The 14,011-nt window shown below is 41.7% G+C and overlaps 1 protein-coding gene across 3 annotated transcripts in view; it reads left to right on the forward strand.

Moving 5' to 3' along the window:
- PDE4B (phosphodiesterase 4B) overlaps positions 1-14,011 on the forward strand; it is a 413,469-nt gene that overhangs the window by 243,637 nt on the left and 155,821 nt on the right. Inside the window, exon 1 of one of the 3 annotated variants that reach the window (XM_075936178.2) lies at positions 12,624-13,173. The exons of the other annotated variants lie outside the window; for them this stretch is intronic. Coding sequence (XP_075792293.1) covers positions 13,097-13,173 — 77 coding nt within the window. The 5' untranslated portion in view covers positions 12,624-13,096. Of the gene's footprint in view, positions 1-12,623; positions 13,174-14,011 lie in introns of those variants that run through there. 3 annotated transcript variants of the gene reach the window in all.

Genomic DNA, 14,011 nt, shown 5'->3' on the forward strand with positions numbered 1-14,011 from the left:
TCTCCCTATCCTCCCTGTACCCCCCCCCCCACTCCGGGGGTCGCTGAGGTCCCTGCACACGAGGTGGAGGAAGCACCTGAGCCACATGCCACTCTCAGCCCCAGCCCTGAGCTTCCCCTCCCTACCCCCCAAGGTTCTCGGTTCCCTCCCCAGGTTCTCCTCCCCAGTTACTTCTGTCCCAAATAAATAACCAAACAGATCTTTTTTTTTTTCCCAAAACAAAACAGTGTTTTTATTGTGCCTGAAGGGAAAAAGGGTAGAGGGGGAAGGGAGCGATTGTTGTGGGAAAATCAGGGTACATCTAGACTACATGCCTCTGTCACCAGAGGTATGTAGATGAGGCTACCAGGCATAGGAAAATGAAGCGGCGATTTAAATAATTGCCGCTTCATTTAAATTTACATGGCTGCTACGCTGAGCCGATCAGCTGTTTGTCGGCTCAGTGCGGTAGTCTCGACGCGCGGGTGTCGACATCAAAGGCATTTGTCGACCTTCCAGGTAAACCTCATCCCAGGAGGCATACCTGGGTGGTCGACAAACGCCTTTAATGTCGACACCCGCGCGTCCAGACTACTGCGCTGAGCCGACAAACAGCTGATCGGCTCAGCGCGGCAGCCATGTAAATTTAAATGCGGCGATTATTTAAATCACCACTTCATTTTCCTATGCCTGGTAGCCTCATCTACATGCCTCTGGCGACAGAGGCATGTAGTCTAGACGTACCCTCAGAGAGGGGCAAGGCACAGGCCCCCAGCAGGAAGGCCCTCTTTCGAGAGAGGAATGCAAATACAGGTGAACGAAATTGCAAATGAAGCGTGGATTTGAATTTCCCGCGCTTCATTTGCATAATCGCGTCCGGCTGCTATTTCAAAATGACCTATTTCAAAAAAAGAAACGTTGTCTTGACGCGGTTATTTCGAAAGAAAACCCTTCTTTCGAAATAACCCTTACTCCTTATAAAATGAGGGGAAATTGAGTCTTTCACTGGCTACTCCACTTTGTTGAGCAGGGTCAGTGTCAGAGTACCTGGGTCATTTTGTTTACCCTTTTTAAAAAATGGCCCTGAAGTAACTTTCTTCCAGGCTTCTGGAACTTTCCTGGTGTTCCAAGACTTACTGAAAATTTTATAATGGTCCAGTGAGCTCTTCAGCCAGCTCTTTTAAAATTCTTGGATTCAGATTACCCAGACCTGCTGATTTGAAAAATATCTAAGTCCTGTCGCTTCTGTTTAACATTCTCCAAAGATGATAGTGGAATGAAAAGAGTATTATCACCATATGATGAGACTATATAATCTTTTTCTTCTGTTACAGAACAGAAACATTTATTGAACACTTCTGCCTTTCTTCCATTATTACTGATAATTCTATCATTTCCATCTAGTAATGGACCAATACCATTATCAGGATTCTTTTTTAACTCAATGAGACTAACATGCATGAAAGCCTGGTAAAATGACGAATCCTATTGTTTGTAATTGAACTAATATATAGCATCCAGAGTGAATAAATCTCTAGGAAATGCTTTGGCAGAGTCTGAGCGAAGAAACCTAGACAGAAAAATATGTTCAGGGTAGATAATAATGCTGAGACAATGCTGCTAACACTGAGCTCGCAACATTTGGAAATTCCCTTTGAAATTTGGGGCTCAGATTGAAAGAGTGCAGTTCATTCCTTGCCTACTTTTTTTAAGTCATTGCACCAGATTTAATAAATTTAGAAAAAAATAAGAATGATTTAAATGCAGCGATACTTGTATTCAGAGGAAATTTACAGTCAGATGTGGGAAAAATTGAGGAAGAGAAAGTTAAAGGGACAATTTGATCCTCTTGCATGTTGGCTACTCTCCTTTACTCTCTTCTCAGGAAATAGCTCCATAAGTACTGCATTCACAAATTGTCATCTGCTTGTGTTAGTACAAACAGCTATCCTGTAAAAATGTCAGTTCTTGAGTCAAGTAGATATAAAAGGCAATGCTCTTGAGGATGGCAGCTTAAAGATGTAGGGGGGAAAAGAAAGTGTTGTAGGTTATGCTTTGTTTCTGTGGACTGTGTTAAAGTGGCAGTTGCTTTCTCCTCCCCCTCCCCCCCCCCTATAAGTTTGTGCTCTGAGTTCAACTAATTGAAAGCTATATAGAAGTACATTATTCCAGGCTACATTGCTGTTTCTAGTTCTGGCCGTCATGTCTATTGGTGCACAAGAATGCAAGGGGAATTGTGAAGCCTACAAAATCAGAAAGCCAACATTTGCAAAATTGATTGCCTAAAATTATGCTACGGAGAGGCATCTAAATAAGTGGTTTGATTGAAGTTGATGGGACCTTGTGAATGTTCAGCATCCCAAGAAATCAGGTTGTTTATGTAGGTACCTAAATATAAAACAAACTTAAGGCACCGTGATTTGAAAACTTTAGCTGAAATTTTAGGGCCAAATCTGGTACTACCATCTTGAGCACCACCTTGCTGGTGGGGGGTAGTTTAAATGGACACCACATGTAACTGTGTGTAGGGATTAGGAAGCATCACAATGGACAGTTGTAGTTTAACTGCTTTTACCTAACTACCCTTGCTTTCCTCCTCTACCTGCATATCCTTTTTATGGAAATCCTCAAGATATATAAGGAATTATAGGTTAAAAAGAATCACTAGTACTGGATTCTTTTTGTAAGTTGTTGGACTCAACCTCATCCAGAAAGCAGCAATCAGTGTTTCTTTAATAGTTCAATAGCTGCATCTCAAAACTCTGAAGGGTAGAGAGCTAATAAATATAATTTCATGGTGAAATATTCATGGTGGTTTCCCCTTCGATCAGATGAATGATTGTTATGATTGGTTTAGTCACTTAGAATACTGCAATGGAAACTACACACCCCCTGCAGCATCTCTTTCAAAATTGCTTTGTAAAAGCTTTGAGATTTTTGAAGTATCCAAAGGGAAACATGCAGTTAAATCTCCCTAGAGTGGCAATAAAAATGTGGAACAAAACATAATCCAGATGGAAACCTGCTCAGTGCATGCATAGTTTTCACATACGGTACATTCATCATTTTAATATTTGGGTTTTCTGTTGTCAAGAATGTACATGAAAGAGATTTCATCATATGTACTGTTGACATAAAATAGATGAAAACTCTCACTAATTAGCTTTTTATTAAGTCAACATTAAGATATGTAGAAGATGGTAACAAAGAGCATAGCTCTCTCTTCTGAAATATCCATAAACCAGCTGTTATCATTGATTCATTATGTTACTTCCTGTTGAAAGCCTCTCAACAGTGTCCTTTGCAGGATTGAAGAGCAGGTATCATTTTGGTTACTTTGTTTTCTTTGTTTTGGACAGTTTCATATGCTTCTTGTACATCATGCTTTTTGACTATATGCCAGCTATTCATAACAATCTTAATTAAATCACAGGGGTTTCACCTGCTCTGACATGTACCACCAACGTTTCCTGTTTGTTTTTTGAATTAACATTTCACCTTTATTGGGTCATCTTAAATCTGCACTAAAGTCAAGAGAGAGAGTTGACTCTCGTACTCCATGATGGCTTGGTGAGCAATGGTTTCTGTAAGACATTAACCCAAATGTTTCAGTACCATGACAAAAAACTGAATAATCCATCATGTAGGAGAAAGTCCTTTATGTAAGACTGGCGATGCTGCATATACTCCCATCTTTTTCTCTACATTGTTTTCGAACAACTGTTGTTCATCCCTGTCTCATCTCTTTTGGAACCTATACAATCAAAACATGTACTGTAATATGCTTCTTTCTGCGACGTGGCAGTAGCTGCTAGCCCAGCTCTACTTAAAAGTATATCAGACATTTCTAATTTAAATGCTGTTACTGGGATTCAATACAATAAGAGCCGAATCCTGCTGTTTGATCCATGCAGGATTTCTTTCGACTCCACTAATCATGTGCATACGTCCTAAGAATGTGCCTCTACATTTATAATATAAGTCAATGTATAATGCATGTTAATAAGCAAAAACCCTCTTTAAATGACTCTGCATTTTCTTTGTAAAATGCCTGGTACTTAATGATATTTTTTAAATTGGCATACTAATTGGATTCAGTGGAATATGAGCACACAACTGAGTGTCATTGCAATCTTTCACATGGAAGTTACTCCTCGTGTCATCCAGCTTCTTTTCCTGCTTTTCGTCTTAAAGGAATTCTGACTTAATACAGGAAAAGGAGATGGTACTTTTAATTGATATGACACTGTTTTGTTATAGCACTATTCTAGTCTAATCCTAATCATTTATTTTAATGATCAATATAAAAGTGTATGATAACACACACAAAAATACATATAAGCAATAATTTATATACTATTACAAAAACCAGTTTTCGCCACAAATATGTTCTGCAATGGAATTTTGGCTTTAGGTCAAACGTGAATTTGATTAAGGATGCAAATAAGGCTAGAGGAGTCGATCTCTTGAAGATAATGTTAACAGTATTATGGGTTCCTGTTGTAGCTTGATAGGCAAGTTTCAGTTGAGTTTTGCACTTAAAGGGTTTGATCTCTTGGACTGTGTCTTCATTGGCACCCTTTTCCGGAAAAGGGATGCTAATGAGACAAGTCGGAATTGCAAATGCCGCGGGGGATTTAAATATCCCCTGCGGTATTTGCATGAACACGGCAGCCGCTTTTTTCCGGCTCGGGGTTTTGTCGGAGAAAAGCGCCAGTCTAGACGGGATCTTTTGGAAAATAAAACCTTTTCCGGAAGATCCCTTATTCCCCCTAGGAAAATTTGCTATTCCGACTGGTCTCATTAGCATCCCTTTTCCGGAAAAGGGTGCCAATGTAGACATAGCCTTTGTGTATGAAAAATCCATCACAACATTTTGAATTGGGATGTCATATTTGTTTTGTTTCAGCACACTATCCGCTTGTGGTGGTAAAAACCTGTATCCCTTCGATTTTGTCCCCTTTGCAAGTTTTTTTTGTGGCTTGAGCAACAGGATGGTTTTGAATGTTGTTTCTATTGAGAAGGCTGCATGCAGGAGCAAAATTAATGTAAATCCTTAATGAAAAACTATTGTGTGCAGTATGTTTGGTTCTGTTACAGGCAGTCCCCGGGTTACGTATGTATGTAAGTTGTATGTAAGTTGGAACTGGTGTCCAGATTCAGCCGCTGCTGAAACTGACCAGCGGCTGACTACAGGAAGCCCTAGGCAGAGTTGCTCTGCCCTGGGCTTCCTGGAATCAGCCGCTGATCAGTTTCAACAGCGGCTGAATTTGGACTCCTGGGACAGAGCAGCTGGGGCGCTGCCAGATAGGTCCCCGCAGCGCTGCACCTCAGCACTGCGGGGACCATCCCGGCAGCACCCCAGCTGCTCTACCTCAGGTGTCCCCAAGTCAGCCTCTGCTGAAACTGATCAGCGGCTGATTCCAGGAAGCCCGGGGCAGAGCAACTCTACCTCGGGCTTCCTGTAGTCAGCGCTGGTCAGTTTCAGCAGCGGCTGACTTGGGGACGCCTGGGGCAGAGCAGCTGGGGTGCTGCCGGGTTGGTCCAGTAGCGCCGAGGAACGGCGCTGCGGGACCAACCCGGCAGCGCCCCAGCTGCTCTACCCCAGGTGTCGTCGGCAAGAAAAGCCTGGTCTGCTGGGGGAGGAGGGGGGTCCCGCCGCCCGCGTCCTCCTGGGGCAAGAAAAGCTGCTCCGCGTCTCCCTGGTCTGCTGGGGGGGGCTCTCCCCAGCAGACCAGGGAGAGGCGGAGCAAAGCCGCGGAGCACGCGGGCAGAGGGACAGCCCAGACGCGCCGCGGCTGTCCTGCTGTCGGCGTCCTCCAAGGCTTTGCTCCCCGTCTCCCTGGTCTGCTGGAGCCCCCCCCCAGCAGACCAGGGAGACGCGGAGCAGCTTTTCTCGCCCTGGAGGACGCGGGCGGCGGGACCGCGGCGCATCTGGGCGTCCCGCTGCTGGCGTCCTCCAGGGCGAGAGAGCCCCATTTGTAACTGTGGATCCGACATAAGTCGGATCCACGTAACTCAGGGACTGCCTGTGTAGTGCTGCCAGTTTGCACATTGTTTTATTTAGGGAACATAAACTCACTTTGCTCAGGTAGAAATGACTACGCCAGGTTCATGGCAATGGAAAAGCAAACTGAATATTCTACCTGGCAAGTTCAATGAAGAACCATCTGCACTGGCAAGAAACAGTTTTGCAACCTATCCCTAATGAATACATACCTGTAATTATGCTTGCTGGCTGCTACAGGCGCTTTTTTTATCCTGGACAAGATCCTCCTGTATAACCTACACAGTCTATTCTGTACTAAATCCAATTCCTTTTTTGTAGTAGATAGGTTCAGGGCACACTAATTACTTGCAGGTTTCAAGCATGTGAAGTATATTTTATTTGTGGGAAAACAATTTCAATTTTTTTAAAGAAATGACTCATCATGGAATTTATATTTGACTCAAATGCAGATTTTTATATATTCTAGTAATTAAAACATTTTTTAGAATTCAATTATATTTTAGGTACAGACTTTTTAATTTTAATGGAACATTTTAGTGCTATAATGTGTGAACCTGTAATGTAATGCACTGTTTGGTTGGTCTTATGTGCACACTGTTTGTGTGGGAGGAAACCATTTGAATTGCAAATTAGTATTTTTACATTATTAATCAGTGTGACCGGCCATAATGAATGAATAAAAGGAGCCTGCTTGGGTGAGTAGTTCATTTGGTCCACGGGCAATCTCATCCTTTTCCAAATCAATACATGCTATTGTACTCCACAAACCAGCCTCTGTTAGTTGCATATAACAAAGAACCATGTAAACACTTGCAAAGAGGACAATAACGTTTTGCAGAATAGCCACTGAAATATCCAGGGGAAGCATTTTGTTGCTTATGAATGATCTGATATAGCATTTAGAATCTAAATGATCCACCATCTCCGGTGTGCTCTAGGCGGGGGCATGTCTGAAGTCTGTAGCTTGCATAATAAGCTGGGCACTTGCTAGGTGGGCTCAAGAGTACTTCACACTGAGCAAACAGGAAATGGAATTTCTAAACGTGTGGAGCTTTGGAGGGGAAGGGTGTATACTTGGCTACCAGCAGAGGCGACTGTTGAGGAAGGATGCAGTGGTGGCACTGGCCACGTGACTGCCCCCTACATGATTCCTCCCCACACATCTAGCCCAGGGGTGGGTGAGACAATCCCTCCTCCTCTCCCTGTCCCTGCCTCTATCTCTTCCCTGCCCTTACCCAAACCCTTCCCCGCCCTTACTCCACCTTTGATTCTTCCCCCAAACCCCTTTCCAATGACACCACTTGGGTCTTACATTGCCATTGAGTGCTGCTGGGTGGGGGCTGACCCTTGCTGCTGGCGCCAGGCCCTTCTGCTATTCCCCAGGGCTGCCCAGAGGCTCTGGCCCCTTGCTCTTCCTGTCCATGGCGTTTGGGGAGGTCACAAGTCCCCTCACACCCTCCCTCCCCACGTTGCCACTGGTTGCCTGCCAGCAAACTTCAAAATGGTGACCATGGGGCTCATTGTGGGACACCTCCAGAAGACTACCACTGTCAGCATAAGTAACACAGTGTCTGCACTGGCGCTAAGCGCTACACCTCCTTCAGTGGATTTATTAAATCGGCAGGTGAGTTAAAAGGTAGGCAGCTGTCTAAAACATTTTAGTGTAGGCCTAGTCTACACTAGGACTTTACATTGAATTTAGTCATATATGGTTGAATTTCTAAAAGATGCATCCATGCTACCGGGCTGCCATGTCGACTTCAATGGCTGCTGAAGTTGATTTCAGTACGCCTGCTTTTCATGAGGAGTAACACAATGGCCAACCTTGCATGCTCGAATTTACAGTAGTGTAAATGCAGACTTGCCAAAAGTCGAGATTATTGGCCTCTGGGAGGCCTCCTGCATTTCCCCTCTTTGGCCAGAACTTGTGTCTCTGCTGCTCTGAGCAGAAAAAGCTGTGGAAAAAATTGAATTCCATTTCCCTGCTGGCTATCGTTGAAAGCACATTGAGAACGAGCAGCACACTGTGCCACAAGCTCTGCTCCCATCTTCCTTAAAAGGTGTCTAGGGTGTGGGAGGCTTGGAGCTGGGACAGTTCCAGGGGGTGCCCTGAGCCACCTCCTATCACCTGCTTGGTCATTCTGTCTCTTTTCTATATGGTTATGAGCAGGGCTCAATGAACTGCGGCCCGAACCCAGCTTTTCCGGGTTGTATATTTGTCGAGCCCTGGTTATGAGAAGCAATCCCATTCCAGGCACATCCCATTTTCCCGGCACAACCAAACCCTTGCTTGGGTTTAAGTTATGATAAGAAGCTGTATACCAAATTTGGTGGTCCTAGTACTTACCATTTAGGAAGAGTTCTTGAACAGATAGGCAGACAGACAGACTCTCAAATATATAGTAGATAAAGTTGTCTTGTGCCCGGGTATCTTACTCTCCTTTCTTTACAGAAACAGTTACACTGGTGTCAAACACTTTTTTTACCAGTATAACTATATACTGTGTCTACATTGGCTGTGTCTACATTGGCACCCTTTTCCGGAAAAGGGATGCTAATGAGACAAGTCGGAATTGCAAATGCCGCGGGGGATTTAAATATCCCCCGCCGCATTTGCATGAACATGGCTGCTGCTTTTTTCCGGCTCGGGGCTTTGCCGGAGAAAAGCGCCAGTCTAGACGGGATCTTTTGGAAAATAAAGCCTTTTCCAGAAGATCCCTTGTTCCTGATTTTAAGAGGAATAAGGGATCTTCCGGAAAAGGCTTTATTTTCCGAAAGATCCCGTCTAGGGTAGCGCTTTTCTCCGGCAAAGCCCCGAGCCGGAAAAAGCAGCAGCCATGTTCATGCAAATGCCGCGGGGGATATTTAAATCCCCCGCGGCATTTGCAATTCCGACTTGTCTCATTAGCATCCCTTTTCCGGAAAAGGGTGCCAATGTAGACACAGCCACTAGGTATTTGTATCACTTTAACTGTATCACTATTATATTTTTATAAATTGTAAAAAAATAGCTGAAAATAACTTTGTGACACAATGCTGCTTTTGCTTATTAGGCTTGATGTATTTCACTGAAAGATAAAGGTAAAATGAAGGAAATAGGATGGCACAACTAGACTCTTTGAGTAGCAATAAAAGGAATTTTTGAGCAAAGACATTTCAGCAATCTTAAAAAAGTTGAAATAGTTTGAGATAAGCTTTTAGCCCTAAGGCTGCTTACATTTCTACTAGTGTGTATCCCCATTTTGAAAATGCAAAACCATCTACGATAGCTAGATGTGCAGCTGTATTGGCTACATGCAGAAATGGTTATTAATTGTTCACACAATGTAAGCTTGCAAAATGGGAGGCTAGAGTGCACACACACATGGTTCATTTTTGTAGCTATTAAGCTTCTACCTCAGGATGAGTAGTTCTTTAAGGGATGGTCCAGCCTCCTCTGTAACTCATCTGTAACTTTACATACGGAGGAACTAGTCAGAGTACCATGATGGGCAAGTCATGTGGCTGAAATCAGGCTTTCTGGAGCAGAGATAAAAACAAAAGCATCTGGAGAACCAAAGAGGAAGAGAGAGAGCGGACTGCGGAGAGAGGAGCCTAGCAAGGGGAAACCTTCCCGCAGGCCAGTCCGTGAAGGACAGCTGTAGCCTCCCTTAACCAAAGAAACTGAGTGTCCTACAAGGATGAATTGGAAACCTGGACATGGCCTTAGGCCTGAAGACCAAATGAGATGGTATTGTATACAAAAAAAAGGAGATGTTACTTTAAGCACTCTAGATTGTGAATAAGCACTTGGAAGAACCAGGAGGGGACTTAGTGGATGGCACTTACAGAAGCATACTGTGGCAGAAAGGGGCATGCTTTGAGACAACACCTTCTCATATCATTAAAATCTGTCTAAGCTGGTAACCATCGTCTTTTCTTTTCTTAATTCACAATTGCACATAAAACACTTTACCTTCTTTCTTGTAGTCTAAATGGAAGTATTTTAGAAGTAACAAGCTCCTTCCTAATAAAATTATAATAATACTGGTGCACAAAATCTGCAGGTTTAGTGGCAGTGTTTTCAGTATTGATTACCTCTCCACCTCTATATGCCAACCAAGTTCCTTATGGAATTTATTGCTTGATCACTAATTATGGAACTACAAAAATATTCAATACCTACACTTATATAAAGTGACTTACTGATTTTAAGTGTCACACAGTGCAAACAGATATAGATTAATGTGTCAATCTAATACTTAACTAGGTCTTTAAATCAGCATTTTCTTTTCTCAGAGTTGTGTCTTTGGTTGCAAAATATTTTAGTCCAAGTCATGACTTAGACTGGAAATATTATTACATGCTAACTCTTAAAGTGTTTGAAATTTTATTTAAAATCCAGATTAATAAAATGTGATAAAAAGCACCATTCCATTACAGTTCAGTACTTAAATGTATTGGCATGACTGGCCATCACCAGTTTCTTGTCAGTTTATGAAGATATTTCTCCAGCCACAGTATGTGACTCATTATTAAATGCCCCTAGCTGTTCAGTTGATGACTGAAGATGTTTCAGTTGCTTTCATGCTGTTAGCCTGTTGATGGACTGCCCACATTCTTTTGTATAGTTCGAGAACATTTCCTGTTGAATCACCTTTGATTCTGATGAATTGTAAGACCATTTGTAAATCACTAACTCCCTGCAAATGATGATTCCCTATAATCCAACCCTGCTTGAGTTGAGCTGACCCTGAAATCCCTTCTTTTTGAAATTGGAAGTAAAAAGTGTTTCAATAAACAAACAAAAAACCAACAACCCCTAATGTCTTATCTTATTAAACAGAAGAAAGGTGGTGCAGTACACTCCAACCTAATTAAAGAAAGCTCACATGTAAGAACTTGTACATTCTGAATGTTTGGGGTCGTGAGGAAGGAAGCAGACTCCTTTTGAAGATTTTAGTGCTACAAAATTGGTGGCATTTAAGACTCTTCCAGAAGTAATTCTGTTCATTCTAATCAGTTCCCCCTTTCTTAGTATGTGAACATCCACCTTGGGATCTTTATACCGGTTTCAAATGGTAAGCATTAAAACTAATGAAGAAGAAACTGTTTGCCATCATCTCTGTCACAATTCCGGGTCACTGCAACTTTATTTCCCTTTTATAGTCCACTAAGGGCTCCCACTCCCCAGCAATCATTTGTCTTGGTCAGAGACATGTCTCACTTCCTCCTCAGATGGGTATTTCCAGACTCCATAGTCCCATGCCCACATTGTAAATTCCCCAGCAAGTCAGTCTGTCTAAGCAGGCCTGTGTTACTTTTCTTCCCAAAGGGCTATAAACTGTGTACTTGACCATAGTTATAAGGTACCACACAGATTTTCCTAAGCAAACACATTCATTCTTAAGGTGAAAGACATTGCAGAGAAAACACTAAAACAAACCCTACAGCCATGCTAATAAGCTTGCCAGAGATCACCCCAACTCTAGCAAGTGCTCTGGAGTCAGTCCTTCAAACACTACATGAGATATTTTTTTGTGTGGTGACTGGTGTATAACCAAATAGTTTGGGACACAAAAAGCTACTTTCTTGCATAACCAACAGGCGTACATTTGCATACACCCTCCCTAGAGATTTCCTGGGAAGCCCTCCTAACTTTAAAAGTTAATTCTTTCCTGCCATGTTGTTTCAAATAGACCTCAGAGGTTCCTAGCACTTCCAGGTTTGCATTAGTTGTGTTTCCACCCAAGGATGTTACATACAGTTCTGCAATAATACATATAATTTGCATTTTTAACACACAGGATGCCTAGAATACAGACCCTAATTCAATAAGATGTAACTTAGTTACAGTAAGGTCTGTCCATGATATTGCCATATCTGCCACAATCCATTTCAGAAACATTATCGTCAGTGTGGCATTTTCAGTAGTATTAGATACTCTTCATGGACCACTATGCTTCTGCCGTACATGGCAAGTGAATGGGCAAGTGTACAAATCTTCTGGCCTGGCCCACCCTCTCTGCTGCTACCGTGAGTATTGATGTAGAGCTGCACTCCATTTGTGCACAAGGAACGCTGAGTCTGCCTACGCAGTTTCTTTGTGCCAGTCCTCTTCCCCCCTCCTTCCCCCAACACACACAGGGGAATTATGTTGTTTCTGATGTTTTTAGCATCAGAAATTAGCTGTAAGGCTGGTAATGTCCCATTTTACATTCAAAAATGAGAATCACCAGGACCCACACTTTTCACACTGAATTTCATCAGTGGCCAAATTTGCTCAAGGGCTAGTGTATTATGGATATTCTTGTATGTAAGACACCTGATCAACCAAAGCTAAAGATCAGCAGAAAAGGGCACTGAAGATCCCCATTCCCAAATGCAGCGACACTCTGGGATAACAGGGATAAAATAAAGGTAGTATCTGTGATTGTAGTTTTGCAACAGAGCCCTTTCTTTGTGCCTTTCCAGTAACCCCTGGTGATGCAAATACCTTTATTATCTAACCTGGGCTTTCCTCTTTGTTGGGGTTTGTGTGTGTCATTCAAGAAATTTGATCCCATGCGTTAGGTGTCCTTTCAACATGCGCTGAAAGGCTAAACAATGTAAAACTGGTCAGACAGGAGGTACTGCAGCTACAAACAAATGTGAAATATAGCGAGATTCTGAGCAGCGTGGAGCTTGGTTTTTAAATCATTCATCAGAGAAATTTTGGTTTGGATTGTGAATCTGGTGCATGGACAACGAATAGAAAATGAGGATAAATAGGATTCTAAAACAGAGATGTTTCTTGTGTTTGAAAAATGGTTTCCTTTTTAGGCCTCATGGAAAGGGAATATACAAATGAAACCAGGAAATTGCAGTCAAGATTTTTGTCAGGCATATATACACATTTGTTTCTGGTATAAACGAGGAAATATGGGAATCGGTAGAGGATGTTCCAAATGCACCCTTACATTTTGATTGCCAAGTCATTTGCATTCATATATAAAGTGACATCCACCTTGAAATGGGAGTTGACACATAATCACAAAGAATAAAAACTCCTTGAAATAACTAAGTGCTGGTGATGAAAGTAAAAGAAGAAAGAAATGTGGAATATATGAAAAATGTACTGATTAAATTATGAGACGTGGACAAGAAATATCTTGGAAGATGTTAAATATAAAAGATTTTCCTAATCGGCGTCATTCCTGGATATGGTAGGTATTTATTTGTCTTTGTTCAAAACAATGCACTGCACCGTCTGCTGGGGAAAAGAGTTGGAAGGATATTTAGTTTATGTAGAGCAGAACTTAAACAAAGAATACTGATAAAGAAATATGTTCCTAAAGTTGCAGTATTTTAACTGATCTGTTTTTAATATTTACTTTTTCTCCGCAGGTTCTTGCTCTTTATGATTCTAGCACTGCTGGCACCCCTAAACCTTTTATGAGTTTTGATAGGAATTGGGGGGGTGAGGTGCAAGTAATGCAAAATTTTACCTCTTGTGCTTTGTTCATTTTTATACTATGTTGTCATATTCTGAATAAATCACAGACTATGCGTTGAAGTCTAAATGTATAAGAGTATGCGATCTTTTTCTTATATTGCTAAGGCTTACTCACAATCAAGAAAATGTTTTTGCTTAAAAAAATTAATTTGTATGAAATTAATTCTTGAATTTAAAATTGTACTAAGTTATTAAAGTCAATATTTATTACTTCAGTATAATTCTTTGGTTTTATCTCTGTGACTTCCCAAGCCACCTCTGTGCTGTCAACTAATGTTATATTTTAACAGATATGCAGCTCTTACTGTTGTTCTTCTAAAACAGATCATGTTACGTTCTATAGCATATAATACATCTTTATATTGGTTTCTGTTGTGTTATAACATGCTGTTTAATTTTAGACAAAAACACAATTTTGCTCTTAATGTATGAAGTACCTGTGTACTTTAAATATGTAAGTATTTCTACTTTTTATTGATAACACTTAACTGTGGGTTTCATTGCTCTAAGTTATTACTGAGCAGACTAAATAATTGATATTTCTTTTG

Source organism: Pelodiscus sinensis, chromosome 9 (assembly GCF_052426305.1).
Source record: "Pelodiscus sinensis isolate ZL-2025 chromosome 9, ASM5242630v1, whole genome shotgun sequence".
Lineage (NCBI taxonomy): Eukaryota > Metazoa > Chordata > Testudines > Trionychidae > Pelodiscus > Pelodiscus sinensis.